Source organism: Canis aureus, chromosome 4, assembly GCF_053574225.1.
Source record: "Canis aureus isolate CA01 chromosome 4, VMU_Caureus_v.1.0, whole genome shotgun sequence".
Classification (NCBI taxonomy): domain Eukaryota; kingdom Metazoa; phylum Chordata; class Mammalia; order Carnivora; family Canidae; genus Canis; species Canis aureus.
Genome location: NC_135614.1, coordinates 28,412,492 through 28,431,709, shown reverse-complemented (window position 1 = coordinate 28,431,709; position 19,218 = coordinate 28,412,492). Strand labels below are relative to the sequence as shown.

At 41.8% G+C, this 19,218-nt stretch overlaps 1 protein-coding gene across 4 annotated transcripts in view; it reads right to left on the bottom strand.

Moving 5' to 3' along the window:
* Nucleotides 1–717: 717 nt before the first annotated feature.
* Nucleotides 718–19,218, bottom strand: part of LRMDA (leucine rich melanocyte differentiation associated) — a 1,018,367-nt gene continuing 999,866 nt past the window's right edge. For all 4 annotated transcript variants that reach the window (XR_013377862.1, XR_013377863.1, XM_077895114.1 and 1 more), the window contains one exon: nt 718–4,026. Coding sequence is in view for 2 of the 4 variants with exons in the window: in XM_077895114.1 (XP_077751240.1) it covers nt 3,947–4,026 (80 nt within the window). In the remaining 2 variants the exon portion in view is untranslated. The remainder of the gene's footprint in view (nt 4,027–19,218) is intronic.

Below are 19,218 nucleotides of genomic sequence, written 5' to 3'. Positions count from 1 at the left end.
CTTATAAGGCTGGAAAACTTCCAGTAAACATATAGGAAGACACAATCTTTGGACAGTGGCTATGTCTTCTAATATTCTTCAAATCCCTTAAGTGTTTGCTGATGCATTGGAAGTAATATACAGTACTCCACTAAGAGCTGATGGTCTGTTTGTCATACAAATAAGTAACCAATGTGTTTTGTGCTCCTCTGGTCTCATTTTTCTTTCCAGGTCCTAGTCATAGTAGTTTACCACATGGTATTTGGACAAGTTAGAGAGAGCAGAACAAGTAATGGTAACACCCTTATTCGGCAAAGGCTTCTTGGAAACAGAATTGGGATAAGCAGATGGTGAATGTCACATTGGATCAGCTGCAATGGATAGACACCATGGAAGAGTCTCAATGGACCCTGAGCTGCCCACCCTTGGCATTAGGCAGTGACGCAGGTCTGACTTAGGCCGCTTTTATGAGTAGCAACTACTGAACACTGTTACTGTTTTTGATGAAAAGAGCCCTGTGGATTGTTTTTGATCTGCATATTAACAAAGAAGAAAAAGACAGGTTATTTCTTGGAAGCAGCAAGAAAGATTTTCCCTGAAAAAAACGTGCAAGATACATCTCTGCTAGAACACCACACACACACACACACACACACACACACACACACACATGCCACGCACACATAGAGACAAAACAAAACAAAATAAAACAAATGAAAAATCTTTTCATCCAGAATCTGTGGTTAGCTTTCTTTTATTCCTTCGTATACTGAATATGTGAAAATGCACAACACTCAGACGTGCAGTCTGATCGAGTGATAATCTCTTATAATGTGCCTCTATTTAAAGCAACAAACAGATGGAGGGTTTATGAGCAAGGCTGGTAAAAGTAAAAGCAAATTATTGTAATAGTTGTACTTTTAATAGGATTCCCCACAATCTAAAACATTATTCCCCAAGGAACAAATTGTTCTATAAAATTGTGTTACTTAGGAAAAAGACAGTCCGCCCTGACTTTGCAGAGGCATCAGAGGACTCCGGTTGGCTTTCTATTGCAGGGGCTCTCAAGGCAGGTTGGTGTCCTGGGAGAGATGATACAAAGCTGTCAAGTACTGTGACCTCCTAAGAAAAAGCTCAATGGAAGAGGGTAAAAGGCAGAAAGACCAAGGGGGCAATTGGACATATGAAATAATTCTGAGCTTTGATTGAGTTTATTACCTTCTAATTTTCTACTTTGAAAAAACAAGGTTTGGGAAATTCTTGCAGATTTAAGATAAGCATGCAACGTCATTTCTGGCTCTACTGATTCAGACCAACAACTCATTCTACACAGCAAATCTTGCTTAACAAACAGTGGAACTGTGAACAACCCAACACTAAGTGATCACCATTATCCCTTTTCAAGAGAAGCGAAACTTGTAATAATTCTATCATTAAGATGAATATACCGTAGTGATGGCCTTTACGTAAATTATAATTAAAGCTAATCTTAATTAGAGTTATTACACCATTTTGGAAGAAAATAAACAACCCAAAGAGAGGGAAGCAATGTGGTCAATAATTCACTCCAAAAATATTTTTTGCCTCCAAAGCTCACATTGAGGGAGACATTCCTGCGCATGATACAAATGGTTCTGACATTAAGAAAAGTAAACAAGTAAGAAAAATAAAGATGGAAAAATTCTGTGGTCAGTTCACAAGTGCTTTTTTATTGTTTGAGGCAGGGTTAAAGCCTTTTATAAAGACAAGGATATATGTGCTGCTAGATTGGATATGACATTGGACTCGTCTAGCTGCCCTTGCACAGAAATCTGGCTGCCCATAATATGCCATGGACAAAACATGTGTGGGTGCTTCTAAACAAAGAGCCAGGGTGGGACCTAAAGCAGCTAATTTAAAGCATTGCCCCAATGCTGTTTTGTAGATCAAACAGAGAAAAGGTACTCAGCTCTGGTTATTAATGGATTTGAGAGATAAAGGCAAACATTTAATATCCCCTAATTATTAATGGCCTTGAGGATTTTGATCTAAATTTGTCTCCATAAGTGATTAACTTGCATAATCTACAAGAGGGCCTCCTGCCAGCCTCACTGCAAGTCATTCAAGGACTGTGTTGACTCAGAGGCCAGAGGCCACGTAAATGGTCTAGAACTGAGAAAGTAGGTTCTTTTTCAGTCCTCAGGGATTTTGAGTCCTTAAAGACTTTTACAGTAGCAACTCTCTAGTTATGTGTTATCTATAACTTGGAAGGACTCTCTTTTCAGGTTTTGCTGTCCTCAAGCTAACCTAGTACTGGGAGATCCTGGACAACGAACACCTGGTCTAAAACAGAAGAAGCAAAAAGTAAATGCTGTTGTGTCAAGAGCAACTCACCTTTCAAATGCCTCCTAGAGTGATTTTACTGGCGTATCAGTACATTAAATGAAATTATAGCCACCCAACTGGTACGATTTTGCTTCTTTTCCTTGTAACATCAGTGCTGGAATTTAGCCAAAGATACACAAAGACCATCTCGTGAGCTATGGATTTCTGTTCTGAGAGGTCTTGAGGAAAATTCAAAGGGTCTATGCCTTCTATTAAAAACTGCTTGGGGAACTAGGGGTGATGGAAGGGGAGGAGGGCGGGGGGTGGGGGTGAATAGGTGACGGGCACTGAGGGGGGCACTTGATGGGATGAGCACTGGGTGTTATTCTGTATGTTGGCAAATTGAACACCAATAAAAAATCAATTTATTATTTAAAAAAAAAAAAACTGCTTGGGGGCAGCCCCCATGCTTTAGTGGTTTAGCATCGCCTTCAGCCCAGGGCGTGATCCTGGAGACCCAGGATGGAGTCCCACGTTGAGCTCCCCGCATGGAGCCTGCTTCTCCCTCTGCCTGTGTCTCTGCCTCTCTCTCTCTCTCTCTCTCTAATAAATAAATAAAATCTTAAAAAAAATAAAATAAAAAATAAAAACTGCTTGGTCTGGTGGGTGTTTTCTGCGGTCCTTTCTTTAACTTCCTGACCTATCATTCTGTTTTCATCCCCTCACTATCTTTAAATAGCACCCCCAGGAGCAAGCCACAGGCGTAGCTGGACATGTGTGTGGTTAAAAATAAATAAATACATACATGCTTAAATCAGAGTCCTTGGTACAACCGGAGCTTGGTGCTGGGAAAGATGCCTGACACTGCCTACTATTCAGGGCAAGAAGTGGATTTAGAAATATACAAAACAAGAGGGAGTCCACGCTTTTGCAGTTAGGGATTTAGGGAAAGATATTTACTTCAATCCAGGACCTGTAACAACACAAAGCCAGCCATAAATGTATGACCTGGCTGAGAATGGATACCTCCTTTTCTCTGAAAAACTGCAAACCATAATGCACTGCCTGTAACAAAGCTGCTAAAGGATGGTGTATGTTGTGGGGGTGGGGGAGAGAAAGGGCTGTGCAGAAGAGAAGGGATTAAAATTTAAGGTGAATCAGGGAGCGTAGCCTTCCTCTAAACTGTGACTATTTCACTAAAAATAAGCCCACAGCACAATGGCATCAGAAGGATCTCTACTCAATAGGCAGGTTGAAGACACAGTCTCTCTCGCTTGACTATGGCCAGTGAGCATGCTCAGGGAGGCCCCAGGTGTGACCTCTGCTCCCCTGTGAGCAGTGGAGGGACCAGGCAATCTATCATGGTGTTCCTCCTGTCAGCCCTGGTGCTTCGCTGCCGCTGTCTGTCACCCTAGTGGATGAGACCTGCTTAAGGGCAATCATGTCAATCTCTATGTGACCACTCAGTCTAAGGCAGAAGGATGATCTTGACAGGCCTGGCAAAGTCAGCAGAAGGTACCAAAAGCTGAAGTCATAGCCTTCCCACAGAGATGCAATGTGGACCATTGTTTTTTTTTTTTTTTTCCTTCAGTTTCTTCTTTATTTTTACTTGCCCATTTTCTTTTATTCTCATGACATAGGCTAAAGCATACAGAACTTGCCATCAGAGCTGGTCATCTCGGATAAACCTGTTGCCCTCGGAGTTTTTCCCGTAGTAAACATAGCGACATTTCCCCAGGACACCTGCAAAGAAAATGAAATACATCTTTAGAAGTGGCACAATTGGTACAGCAAGGAAACACAGACCTAGAAAAACATATGCAACAGGGTCTCAGATCCAGTGGGTAGCAGTAAATGGATTAAGCCCCAGGAGAGAAGGACCCTACTTTCCTCTCCTCAGAGTTGGCATTCAAATAAAATGTCACCAGAGCATAGGCTCCTAGGAATAACATGTTTCCTGGATGAATTCTCTTTCACATTTCAGAGACTTTTCTAGTTTGGCCAAATTATCCTCAAAATAAAGCATAACCCTTTCTCTCTCTAGGTTCCCTTAGTAGAGTTTCTAAAAATGGAAAAGTAAGACTTTCAAGATGGGTCCCACCCAAGTAAAAGTTCTAAAACGATTTTCCCAGAATGTGACTCTTTTCAAGTCTTTTATCATGAATCAGGATTATTATCATCCAGGGAGAAGCTTCCAAATCCCAGGAGGCATCAAACACATCTGGATGATCAAGGAACAGTGGTGGTGGTGACAAAATGCCACATGGAAACTAACAAGAGCCTCCAGCATTAAAGGGCTTCTTCTTCCCCCACTCCTTTCTTTTTCCCCACTTGGTTCCACACCCAACCTGAACCCATGGGTAGAACCCATGACCCTAAGATCAAGACCTGAGCTGCTATCAAGAGTTGGAGACTTGACTGACCAAACCACCCAGGCACCCCAAAAGGGCTTCTTTTTATAGGCTGCCTGAAATGAATTCTCAGGTTGGAATGTTTTTGATTTTCATCTTTGGTTTTATTTTAAATAATTTTGTAGCTCCAAGTGCAGTTTTTGTTTCATTCAAGGAGATTGTAGGAGAGTTTAAGTAAGAAAAAACCCTAGAATAAGGTCAAATCTTTTAACCAACTCCATATATATTCTAAACATCTTTAAGAAATCACCTGCCACAGTTATTATGAAAGCTTTGTATGATCATTAAGGGAAATCAGTTTTTCTCAAAGAAAACATTTATGATGACAGTTTGCTTTTTGCCATATTGCTTTTCCCTAATTTTAGAAAAACTAACTTAAACTCCAGCTTCACAGAGTTGTCTTATTACTAAAAGTACTTGCATCTCTGAAGTGTGCGTAATGAGAAAAAAAGCAAAGAAATATCCATAAAACATTAATTCACGGGCCACAAATCTGCTTATAAAATAGCTACCTATATGCATGATTACTTTTTCTATCAGTTTGTTAGCGTGGAACCAACAATCACCATCTATTGTTCATTTGGGGTAAATTAGCACTTGAAATTATCCAGGTTCTTCACAGCAGAAGTTCTAAGTAAATATTTTTGTGATTGTACAAGAGAAGGCTCTCCATTTACAGGACTTTAGATATTATTCTTAAATAAGGATTAAAAATGACTCTTAGAAACTTTTAAGGACAGGGCAGAGGCTCCCCAGTTTGGATGGCTTGGGACAAAGTTGGGAATTACTGGGGTCACAGAATCTTTTGAGAGTTGGCAAAAGGGAGAGGGAGAGTGACATTGTTTCATGGCCTCAAACTGGTCTTGGGCTTGCTCTCATTTCTACTATTTGTCATGTTTCCATGAACCAGGGTACTGCAGACCACTTAGCCATGCTTCCTCCTTGGCCCCAATCCCTAATCTCTGCTTTTCAGAAATTAGGCACTTGGAAACATTGAGTTTGGATAAGACCTCCTTGAAACATTTCTTGGAGCTAAAAATTATTCCTCTGGCTGTTGGCACTGAGCTGCTCCCGTTATTGCACTGTATAATGTGGCACCTGCTGTTGTACAAACATTGTCACCAATGCTGGGAACTGGCCTGTTGGTCAGGCTTGGCTGGTCAGGTTCCATTCCAGGAACAGTATCTCCTACAGGCCTGGGTGGGAGGGTCTCAGATGTTTCTGAAAATCCACAAAGGGCTTCCTTAAATATAATTGACTCAATAAACCCTCAAGAATCTGGAAGGATGAGGCCAACGGATGTTAATTTGTTTCTACAGCACCAGGACAGCATGAATTTTTATAAAAAGAAATGGATAGGGCTGTCAGATATCATAAAGAACACAGTCTTTCTCTTGAGTGAAAGAATGAAAGGCAGACATGCACGCACACATACACACGTGCACACACACACCACCCACTAGTGGGTGCATTCTCTCCAGTAAACCCTCCGGTGTGTTCAGGGATTGAATTTCTTTACTCCATCCTCTCTCCTTGGTAACCATCAACTCCAGATCTTGCCTAGATACACCCTGGATGGCAAATGCCATCCTGGAAACAAGCTGGCTACTCCTGGAACACGGGCTGCAAATGTGGAGGGAGGTGAAGTGTTCTGAGCCATGTTTCCCAGTGTTCCTTTCTGGTCGGCACTGATGAAAGTCCTTTTTAAGGCCTGCCCTGTTCCTTTGGGCCTGGAAGCAAGAATGTTTATAGACGTCCTGGTGAGAGAGGGCTGTTTGATGAATGCAGGAGACTGGCAAGGTGTCAGAGCTTGGAGAATGAGGCAAGGACATGAGGTATTAATATTGTCAATGATCTCTTGACGGGAACACAGATACTGCACTCACCGTCAGATTTAAATAGGCATCAAGTGCATTGATGACAAAAGGGCAGACTTCAAACAAAGGGCTGTGTGGTGGGGAGCGGAGCTAGTCTCTGTGCTGGCAATAACCTGATCTGAAAAGACACTGTCAGGGCTAGCGACAGGCCCAGAATTGTGTGCAGTGACAGAAAACAGAGATGCTGACAGAGATACCAGTGCCATATTATGCCAAGGATATTCTAACACTGTCTGCCGCTCTAACGAAAGCTGACATCACTCCCTATCACTTGGGGTCTTCTCTGTCCGCTCCTGCAGAGCATTTCTCCCCAGACATCATTACAAAACTCACCCTCTAAGTTCCTGGCAGCCCCGTTCGGTCAGAGCACTTGGGGTTAAGGGGCCTAAGGATAACCTCAGTCAATCTAAATTTGGACTTTGCAGGAGGAGTGCACTCATCCCCCTGATATCTCGGCTACTTGAGGTGATCAGAGTGCCAACGTGTGAGGAGCTGTCACCTTGAATAAAATCCTTAAAGGGAAGGCGCTCAGTCTGTGGGCTGCTCCTGGGAGGCACAGAGACAGCCTGGCAGCCAAAAATGAAATCCAGCTGCTGGTGTTCTCCTGGGGAGAAAGGTAGTCTGGCTAGCGACAGTTAAAATTGGCTGAAAGTTTTGAACTCACACCATCTACAACTGCTTAAATTAAGCAAGCATTGTCTCTGTTGAGAATCCTACCCCAGCTCACAGGCAGGAGGTGATTATCCCTCACGTGGGACTTTAGTGTTCAAAATAAATAAATAAATAAGTAAATAAATAAATAACCAACATTAACAAGGAAGGTTAAAAAAAAAAAACAAAAACAAAAAACAAACCTCATGATCTCATGTGTGACCATAGGACTTTATCATGAAGATTATTTGTAAAATAATAGAATCTGCTTATAAATTAAGTGAGGTGGCATCGTGTTTCTCTCTTCCCTGCCTCCCCATGGCTCTTTTCTCCCGCCACGGCAACTGCCATAAACTGTGAAAATTACAGAGGGAACAGTTTGCTTGCAAAGAACATTTTGACAGGGAGGCGCTCTGAGGCTAGAATTTGGGAACCCGCTGGTTGTGACTCAGTAGGCGGTGGTTTCCGTGTACATCTGTAATGCATTCACTTGTTTGTATCTCCTCGAACTATAACGTCTTGGGACTGCAGGGGGAACAACACATTTAATGGCATATGTAGTGTTTTTAATTAAAATATCTGGCTTTGGCCATAATAAGTGAAGCAGCCTCGCCATGCATCAGGCCGACGTGTATCTGTCTGCGTGGGGGTTTCTTTTCAGGGGCCCTGAAAAATGACAGTGTGCTGTCCCCTGGGGAATCTTCTCCTGCCAAATGAGACTCCTAATTTTTCTTAAGTAGCCAGCTCTCCCATCACCATAAGCTTTTAAAACTATAATTATGAAAAAAATGTATTGGGAAGAATCTGTTTTAAAGAGGTCCTTTATCTTTTAAATGTTTCCCCCTCTGGAATGGATGTTCTAATTACGCAGGTTAAGTTATGACCTTGGGGCTGCCTGAGGGGTGAGAAGCAGCCTCTTTTCTTTTGATACAAGGCTGTGATGGTGGGGCAGTACTAGAGACTTTGCTGGGGAAGACCCTGAGAGTCCTGAGTAGAAATTCCTTGCACCCCCATCCGGAGTCCAGCAAAGACCCCTGGGTTCCCCAATCTCCCAGATGGCCTTGTACTTCCAGTTGCATTTCTGCTGTCTATTTATTAAGGAGAGGTGGGAGTAGACCTGCATTTAAATCCAGCTCTGACCCTAATGGTTATGGGACCATGCACATGTCCCTCTTCCTTACTGGGCTGCATTCCCCATTTGCAAAATGAAGGCAAGGGGGCCAGATGATCTTGGAAGTTCATTCTAGCTCTGAAATAAGTGATTTAGTGTTTTCAAATGCTTCCCTTATGAAGACAGGGATGTCAGATCCAATGCTGACTGATGGAGAAGGCAAATCCAATGGTCAGTTAATCAAAAATTTGATTTCAACTAAGTTAGTTCTTGAAATCCATCCAGCCAACATTCCCATAATACATAGAAGAGGAGCTCTGCTGGACCTCAAAATCCCCAAGGAAAAGTTCTACTACAGTTTGTTCAACCTGTATTTCACACTCAGAGCTGGGAAGGACGTCCCGCAAACTAGCCCATGTCCCATTAGCTTTGATAGGAGCTCATTAACTTAGTAACTTCTGACTCAACAAAGCTCAACTCCAAATATCAGAGTAAGTGGTTGTCCACTTGTATCTTAGTTGTTAAACAATAATGATCTAGACACACACAAACATACAAATACAAAAACTTATTTGATAATGGGGGACAGGTTGGACCAATCAATTCAAATTTGTTAAATAAAATAAAAAGTATCAACTCTATGATCATTATTAATATTAGTTTTGGTAATCACCATTTAAAATGCTATTATCACAAATGTAAGTACAGCTGTGTAATGACAAACAGATTTTGATCTGTTTGTGATCACTAGGAGCTTACAATTAGGCAGCACTACAGCACAGGCAAGGGACAGAGGTTCTTGCAGAACTCCTATTCTCCAATCTGTACAAATAAAGGAACTAGACTGTTCATGGCCTCTGCGGCGGGGGGCGGGGGGGGGGGGAGTGATGACAGTGTTGTAAAGAGGTGGATCCAGGGACAGAGAAACAGTATCTTGAGAGTCATTCTGGTCGACTGCAGAAGATTCTAGAACTATGCTTCCAAGTGACACTATATATACCTGTGAATATGCCACCTCTACAATACTCCTTCCTCCCCAATCTCTAATGCCCAGGCGCTGAAACAGTGCAGAGAAGGTGTTCAATAAATACTTGTTGAATGGATAAATTAGCACTGCTGAAATTATTATCTATACACAATTTGAACAGAATCCACAAAGTCAGGAATTTCAATTCCTGAACGCTCATACCTTCACCTCTGCTAAGCCTACATGTGAAACATCTTAAGACTATGTACACATTGAGTATGTGCCTTCTTCAAGAAGGGGGCAAAATAACAGAAGGCAACAGTCTCAATTCCTGAGCACCAGGGTTGTTTTTATGCTGAACACTCTCCTCCCACAGAAACAAAGCAATCACAATATCTGGCTGGAAAGAGAGAAGTGAAGTGAATGTTATCATCCAGTCTTAAGAGCTGTAAACATCATACACGGGGAAGGACATTCCCCCAGAAAGCACATTTGTGGGTCTTTGTTACATGTGGGCCGCGAGTAAACTGGGAGCTGGAAGGGAATAAACGCCCACGTTTTATGATCTTGAGAAGTGGCTGGAGCAAACCTCGAGGTCAGCCTGTGTGACGTGCTATCAGCTCTGCTGTGGGTATGACCCTGGGTTGAGCAGAGCTTGCAGGATTACAGGCCCCAGCACAACATCCTCCTTCAGTCAGCTACCTACATACTAAGGCCAAATGAAAAGAAGAGAGATTTTAAAAGGTCTCAAGGGAAGGGGTCACTTAGGAGCTGTTTGTGTGGAAGGAGGACAAAGTCCATCCTCCCTGCCTTGCAGATCTTCCCTTTGTCTGCAGCCCCTGGGAGGAGCCTCAGGCTGGGAAGGAAAGGGGGAAGGCTCCACCCAGCAGAGGGTAGAGGAGTCAGAGAAGGACTTGGAGATACCGTTAACAAAACTTTACAGGTTTTGCACTAAATTTAATCTTTGTACTGGCATTTCCTTTTTCTTTTCTGTACTACTCCAAACTGTCCTTCATGTTGAAATTGTTTTAATACTTGGGCTCAATATTTCATTATTTTGTTCATCTGTGCTCAGGGGCGAGAGAAGCTTCTTAAACTAAGCTGAGGGACCCTGGAGAAGTCATGACACTAACTGTACCTCCTGAAAATCTCCAGGGTGGAGTGCACCACCTGGCAATATGTGTAAGATGATCAATTAAATGTGGAAAGAAAATAAAAAAAAACAAAAAACAAAACAGAGAGAAGTCAAAGAAGAGAGTGAGAGGCTTCCTTCCCAAACTAGCTGAGTGTGATTTTAGGCAAGGGTCTTGGATTATAATCTGCTTCTTGGGTTGGAATCAGATGCCATGGTTGTGCGATGCTTGCTAAACCCCAAAACACCTGTAAGGGCCCTCGCTGCCTCCTGCATCGACTCGGGGCACAGGGTCCTTGCTGAGTGCTGCAGCCACCCCTCCAACAGAGCTGTGTGGGGGACGTCTCCTAGCCTCACAAGTGAGCACACTCCTGACCTCTTCTCCTTTATTACACAAACATCCCCACGAGCCGTGGGAGTAGGGTGCCCTGCTATGCTGCCCCTGATACACTGCGACGGAGACGTTGGAATTCTCCCATTTTGACCACAAGGATGCTTTGGCTTCATGCTTATGAATATAATAAACATGCAGACGAGCCTGGTGTTTTTTTCTCTGAGAAAGCACTAATTATTCAGAGCGAACTCCATTTAGCCAATTTAATGCCTTAATTGTTAAATGCAAAGTGAAACTATATGCTACTTTTGACATTTCACTTCTCTTTTATCGAGTTTATTTTCAATGGAAGCAGTTCTTTTTCCGTGTATTTTTTACATCAAGCAAAATTCTCCAGCTTTCGCCTGATATCAAAGTTTACCCGGTATGGCTTCTAAATCTGAGAGTCATCAATTTCCACAAAGTCACATTACCGTGAGCAAAGTTTTGCAGATCTGAATTGGGACAGGAAGACTTGTGCCTTCTGTTAAAGTTTAGTCAACTCACTTTATTGTGTGTGGTTTTGGCTCATTTCAGTTTTATTTTGTTTTCCCTATTTCCACCAAGGCTAATTTCTCCCCATGAATATGTACAGTTTTCAATCTACCAACAAGATATAAATCTTGGTCAGTTTTCTTTCCTTTCTTTTCTTTTCCTTTCTTTTCTTTTCTTTTTTTTTTTTTTTGATCCATAATAAATTATGTTATGTGCAGCTTTAGCTGCTCTCAGTTTTATTTTGGATTGGCTCTTTCTACTTGCAATGCTTGTTATATGTTAAAGTAAATGATAGTTTTTATTCATTTCTTAGCACAAACAGTGTGCAGGACAAAGATCAATACGTTGGATGCACGAGAGAACCCGAAAGGTGGGGTTATATGATGTGCTGCTTTCTACCAAGCATTGGTCAACAGTATAAACCACAGTGTGGGCCACACAATCCAAGGGTTAGGATGCATCTACACCCCAAAAGAAAGCTGACCCCAAGTACCCGGCCACCTAGCCCTTCGAGAAGAGGGCACCTGGCCCCAGTGCTCAGTCCTGTCTGGGAGGCCTCCTGGAAGGTTAAACATTGCACTGAGAGAGGACACATTGCATAGCCTGCTTACCACACAGAGGCTGGGCCTTGTCAAGCCTCACCTGCGTGTTTGCAGGGAAGAAAAAGCCAGGGAGGGAAACCAGTCAGCAGAGAAAGGATCTTGGCACTGCAGGTGGTAGGAATGCAAGGCTGAGACGCCAGCCTCCCGGCCTGGGGGAGGCTGCACAAACCATCATGTGACCGGGCAGACAGGTTGATGGGTGACAAGCCAGAGCCTGTGGAAAATGTGCTCTGGGCTCCCGGGGCAGCTGAAAATGAAGCTTGTCATTTTAGAAGAAAGGAAGGAAGTAGGAAAGGAGGAGAAAAAGGCAGGACCCATTCTTCCCTCACAGAATCTGTTTGTGGGAAATGTAAAAGCTGGTCCAACTCCAAGAAATAACTGCACCTTTGAGTGGCCCCTCAGTAACCAGCTCCACTGTCCCACCTTGAGCCCCTGGTCCTTGCCCTCTGGTGGCAGCTTCCGGGGCCCTGCCCAGACCTGACCAGGCCATTCGGAGTCCTCTCCACATAGAGGAAATATTAGGCTGATGGAATTAAAATTTATCTGGCAGCAGATGTTTCCATTATGTGAATCCTGGAAACAGTCAACGTGCTTTTCCTCAGATGTCAATGCTTTTTAAATCGTGTTGTACCAGGGGTTGTTCAGGTAGACAGAGACTGATGGGAAGAGTCCCAGGGCTGAGGGTAGGCTTACTTGCTCCTTTTTAAGCACCATTAATATGATTGGCTCTTATCTCTACACATGCTGTATTTCTATCAAATAAGAATATATATAGATATATATGCATATATATATCTGAGATAGATATATGCATATCTATCTATCTATCTACCTATCTATCTATATATCAGAAGTCAATGCCATAGTAAAGATTTCCTCGCTCCAACCACATCCCCCCATTAAAAAAAAAAAAAAAAACCCTGCTAAATCTTCTCAGCAATCCAAATTTTGAGTTTTCTTCTCAGGTTACATTTGTGTGTGTGTGTGTGTGTGTGCCAGTTAAAATGAAGCCAGAAACAGTTTTTATTTTGAGTTCCTAAACAATGTTTTATTTATAAACTCTTACAAGAATACTTTATTTTGCCATGCTTCCTAGCAAGCTTAAGCACAGAATAGAAAAGTTTTCTTTAAAATTATTTCCTTAATGGTACTGAAGAATTCTCATTGAGACACAATTCAAACATCTTCATTTTAGGTCAAATCTTTTGTTTTATAATGGTAGAAAATGAGGTTCAAAGTGGTTTCCCCAAGGTCACAGTGCCAGACCAGACATCCATGCAACTGTACCTGTCGAGTCTCTGAATCATAGGACACTGCCTTTAAGATGGGGGAGCGCTTCAAAGATCCATCTGACATAGGCCGACTCTTACCTACTTTTCCACTGGGAGAAATTGAATCTTCAAGGCCTGTTTGGTGTGAGCATGTTCCCCTACTCCCCATCTCTGTATTCTAAGTGGGGTTTAATGGATTTGAGATGGGCTCGATTCCAAAGTGCATGCTAAGATGGAATGCAAATCTGTTCAGATTCATGAAGTTCCCTTTCGTGCTGCTTACTGATGGACATCATATAAACCAAGCTGTCAATCAAAGTGGGCAGCGGTCAAGTGGTATGGCTTCATTTTTCTTTCTCAGTGTTCTTTTTTTTCTTTTCACTGAAGAACTCAGAAATATTTCAGACAGGAGAAAAGAAAGAAAGAAAAAGTTCACCCCTTCACCACCTCCACCATTTCCACCATTATGTGGTCCATATTCATCTTTTCCATCTCCCATCTGAAGTCAAGAGCATTGCCACTAGAGGGCAGCATGAATTTAGGAAAAACAGCAGCTTTCTTTAAAAAAAAAAAAAAAAAGATGGCAACTATTCAGGAAGGGCCATTAAAGCCACACTGTGCTTTTGGTCGCCAATTATAGGTTCTGTAATGATCAATATGTCACGTTTGCTCAATATATGCTGAAGGCTTTCTGGAAATGGGGCTACCAAACACCCACCCACACCACCACCACCCTTTTGGATTCCTTTAGCTTCGATTTCAAAGACTGATTTTCTTTGCCATCAGTTGCTCTAATTCATCTTCCAGGCTCAGGGGTTGGGGATGTTCACATAATAGCTGCATAAATGTAAAGAAGTATGCAAACTAATAAGCAAAGATAAATTCCTGCATTTCCTAGAAAAATATCATTTTTATTGCAGAAATTCAAAAGGAAATATGCTACCCAATGGTATGGAGTTACCAATCATTATGATAGTAGAAAAAGTAGAAAACTAAAAAAAGAAGATAAAATAAAACTGGATCAATAAAATATGCAAAAGGTGTGTACACTCCATCCACACAAATCATAACTGCCTAAAATTCACCCAGCCATCATCTTCCCTCTTAGTGTAGCTGATCCAGACTAATCAGAAAAGAGAGGCAGAAGCAACTGAAATAAAAATAAAATAATAATTCCAGCTTCTCTTTGGCCACTAATTGGCCCCCATCATTAGTCTCTGGTACTTGGGTCCATGTGTATTTCCATGCCTGACATCAAATAATCACCTCTCTTTAGGAGAAATGAGAAATGAGGTTTCCAGGGATTTCAAGCTTATCATTACTTTTCAAATAGTAATAAAGATATGACATTCTATGGCATGACATTTTAAATTAGAATTTTCTATTTAAAAGCAATGAGTAGATTCAATCAGAGAAGAGAGTAAACAAAAATCAGTGTAACTAGACTAGGGGAAGGATTGCTGAGTGCAGGTGTGGCTCTCCATCTCAGCTGAGAGACCTCTCACATCGTCAGTGAAGCAAGTATAAAATGGCTCTCACAGGCTTTCTTCCCATATACTTTCTTTCCTCATATAACAGTCATGTGATTGACTAGCCACTAGGGGAATGTTGGGTTCCAGTTAATTAATTAAATTATCTCATTAACTCGTGGCTAACTAGAAACCTTTCTGAGTTTTCTCTCACACATCAACACTATGTAAAACCAAAGTCAATTTCATTGTCTTACCAGGTATATCACAGTGACCACAAATGAGGATTTCTCTGGGCATCTATAGTGAGAATGATACAGTTTAGAAGCTTAGCTGGGGTGGGAAGACTGTTCATTGAACATTTCTCAAGGTCTTAGGATCTCCTTTATATATGAGTTCCAAAAGGGCACAGATGACAACTTTTCATCCTTGCTTCATGAGGCCTAGGGCATGCAGGTACTCAATAGATTATTTTTTAGTGTGGAAAAAATGAAAGAATCCTAGAATACAACTTGCCCTTGCACCAGAATCACCTGGAAGGCTTGATAAAGCAAATTGCTAAACCTCATCCCAGAATTTCTGATTAGTAGGTCTGAGACAGGGCCAAGAATTTGCATTTTTGTTAGTTCCCAGGTGACAGGGACACTGCTGATTAGGGGGTGCCACTTTAAGAAACAGTTGTTTCTTAAACCCAAAGGGGCTCCCGTTTTTCCTTTTTAAAAAATAAAATCCCTGATATTAGCTTTTATTCTTATAAAATTAAGATCACTCAAATTCAAAAACAGAAATCTAGTTGACTAAGGGTCCTGGTGTATTGAGTTTTAGTAAATGCAATTACTGTCTCCACACAGCAGTCTGAAAATCAGTGGCCCCTAAAATTAATAATAATACTACTAATAAGTATAATTATGATAGTTGCTCCAGCTCTTTAATAAGGAAGAAAAAAAAGTTTAAACTTAGGTGACATGTAGACTACATTAACAGAAGAAAAGGAGAAAGGAGATTTTTGGATGAGTGGAACTGAACCTGCAAACCATGATTTATGAAGTATAGGGGAAAAAAAAACTTGCCAAAAATATTTCCCAGAGAGTCTTTAGCTTTCCTCTAAAAGGACAGAATCTTAAATGAACAAATCAGAGCAGTGGGGGGTCCTCCTGCAGAGTTTGAATGGGAGTTTTGGCTTTGCTCTCAAGCACAAATTTGCTTTTGGGTTTCAGATCTGCTCCTATTAGAAAGCTCACATCAAAAGTGGGGAAAACATCCACAGTTCTGTCTAATTCTTCAGGCTAAAATTTCTCAAGAGAGTCAATGAAAATAAAGACAAGTTGCTTTTTTTTTTTTTAATCCTTCAAGCTACAAAAAAAAAAAAAAAAAAAAAGGAAAGAAAGAAAGAAAGAAAGAACACCTCTCAAATAAAATTAAGCAGACCCAGTAACAACTGGGTTTGTCATAATTCAAACTCCGTAAGCACTGGGGGAAAGACCTTCCTTCTCAGGCCCATCAGTCCAGCCTCCATCTGCCCTTCATTAGAATCCAAACAAACCTTTCCTGTCCTGATATTACTATAATCTTTCCTAATTCCAGGACACTCTAAATTGCTTTCTCCAAAAGGTATCTGCTGATATATGAGCTAACTGAAAGAAGTTTGCATTATGTGTTAAAAAAAAAAAAAAAAGCAAAACACAAAACAAACCACTTAAAGTATGTTGTTGCAGAAAGCACAGCATAATTCTTGGGCACCAGCAAATCTCAATGCCAAATGCCAAAATGTTTTCATTATTTCCTGATCTTTAACTTCCCATCCTCTAACCTGCATTGGAAAAATAAAAAAATCACATATATGCTAATGCTAATGAAAGAAACAATAGGTTAAGTAAGAATTAATAGTAGAAAGCAGTTTATAAGAGCAATATGAACCTCTTGCACGTTTTTTTTTTTACCCAAGATAAAGACAAAGTAAACAGCAGAAGAACATATTATAAGGGCCTTCATTAGGGTCAGACTCATTAAAACTTAATGAAGGCACCAGAGCCTCTCCAACAATATTAAGAGGGGTGCGCTTTTTACCTATCAGTGGAATGGCCTGTGTTGGAGAGACATTGCTGACAGTGGGTGGTACCAGGTGTTATCTGTCTCTGGAACATACTACTTTGATGGCTTGGGATATTACCCCTTTTATTTGGCTGGCTTGAATTCGTCAGGATTCACCCTGTGGTGAGTTAACATGGCTCCATATTGAAAAAAAATTGCCCATGGGCCAATGTGAGCCTCGCACCTAATAGAATACATCTGGCTCTGACAGTTTGATGCCCAGCTCTGAGCCACATTCGGCAACACAAATTAACAGCGTAGACATTGCCCACGCTGAGCAGGAAGTAATAACCTGCTACCTGCTACTTGGCCAAAATCTCATTATAAGCCATTACGGTAATTGAGGGCCAAGACTCTGTGGATATTAGACTCCCCGAGCGCCAGTCGTTAGTTCAGCAGAAGAAAGACTCCGAATGGAGGGGGCGGTGGGGCAGACTGAGGAGAAACTGCTTTGGACCAGAGCAGGAATTCCATCCACAGGGTTCTCTGTGTTTCTGGGAGATCTGTGAGCTGTTTCTCTTCTGCCCTAAAGTCCACAGAACCTCTGGCAGGGGGCGGGGGACAGGGGGGTCAGGACTCCAGGAAGCTGACGTAATTCTTGGTAGGCCTCCAACAATGCTATACAGTTAAAATTTGGTTTAAATGAATAATGAGGACAGTCACAAAGGGACAAAGAGGGCAAAAGAAGTAAGGATGCTCCAGAGTAATAAGAGTAGAAGCTGGGATAGAGAGAGGGGAAGAGGGAAGCCACCCATTTCCCCAGAAGATGTAGCCTCTCAAGAATTACTGCACCTCTATGAGCTTCCATTCTTCTATAGCTAGCAAGGCCAGCCCTCTTGTCCCATAAGGCTGGCCCTCTTAGTCACTGTCCATGGTTGGCCAGATAGGGATGAAACAGTTGGGTTTGGTAGAGGGAAACAGGGCAGAAGTCCAATAGATCAAATAGCTGATCAATTAACCTGAGTTTTGGTACCATGCGGATGGTTTTGGACTGTAGTAATCTTGACAGCTATCAATAAACATCTCTTAGAAAGAGTTAAAGAGGGCCAGGGAAGGTAGTAATTGAAAATACAATAAACAGTCTCCAGAAATTCCTTTTTATCCCACCACATACAGGTCTCCACCTGCACCCCACACACACCCCAATAAGAACCAAATTCTCCAATTATGGGAGCATGTGTATGCCAGGTTTTACGTTGATTATACTCAGGAGTATCCTAAAACTTCTGAGTGCCAGGTCTTTTCTAGAAATGATTGAAAGCCTACTTAACAAATCTTCCTGGGCATCCAGAAGTTTCCACTGCATCCTATACCATGTCTCAGTGAAAGGGTTCTTGGCCTTGGAATTTTGAAAGAGTTGGTATTTGGGGGAAAATAAACACTATGGTGGAGGAGAGAGGGAGCTGCTGAGCACAAGGACATCTGAGAGCAGCGGGTGCGCACTCAGAACACCCTAAGACAGTCTTCCTGCCTCAGCCACACCAGCCTCAGTGTTTCTCTTCACCTAGAGGGTTAAGTACAAGCTGGAGCCTACGAAATGGCTGCTGTTGGTACAAGTGAGGCCTTCCCTATAACTAGATCCTTCAGGAAAAAACAAATTAATCAACAGCGAGCTGAAGTGGGTTTAATGATTGCATTCTGCATACAATCAGCTTTTCCCTTTTCAAGGGCCATCAATATGTCAAGGGAAGACATATCTGAAGGATATAGCTCTTAACATCAAGGTTATCTATTCTCCACAAGGCTCCCACTCCTTGCTGGGCTGATACTCCACGCTGCCTGTGTCTAACATTTTCATCAACTCTGCAATCAATCAAGGTAATAATGTTGTGCAAAAAATCAATTAACAACGCAATTAAACTTTCCTTATTATCTCAAAGGGCTGAAATAATACCTAAAGGGAAGATAGACTCACTGAACGCAGACATCCATAATCCAATGTGAAAGTGAATTATGAGGTTGGACAGATGCAGGCATGTGCGGGTGCTGTTATTTTCCAGGGGTTATATCTCATCGTGGCAGTGGTATCAGTCAGCCCCAATCCCAGACCCTAAAATTCCAAATTACTTTTAAGAAATATATGATGTGCAATATCCATTTCATATTCTCTTTTAAAGATAACCCCCTCCCCTCCAAAAAAAATTGAACGGCCATATTATTCAAAGACAAAATGATCTTTCAACAAGAACATAAAATATAAAAGCTATAATAACATTTACATCTGTATAGCACACATCTCTGTAAATGCAGGTCATCTATTATACATAATCTGCAGAGCCTAAGAGGCCCGGGATGCGGCACAACATTTAAAACCCAAATGCGTGAATGTGCAGACTCCTATGGGATGGCTGTGGCTTCCCCCAAGTGGAGGTCTCACCCATGCCTGCCTACACACACATGCATGCTCACACATACACACGCGCATGTAGAAGCATCCGGAACAATGGAAGTATCACTCATTTAAAATGAGAATGACTATATTATT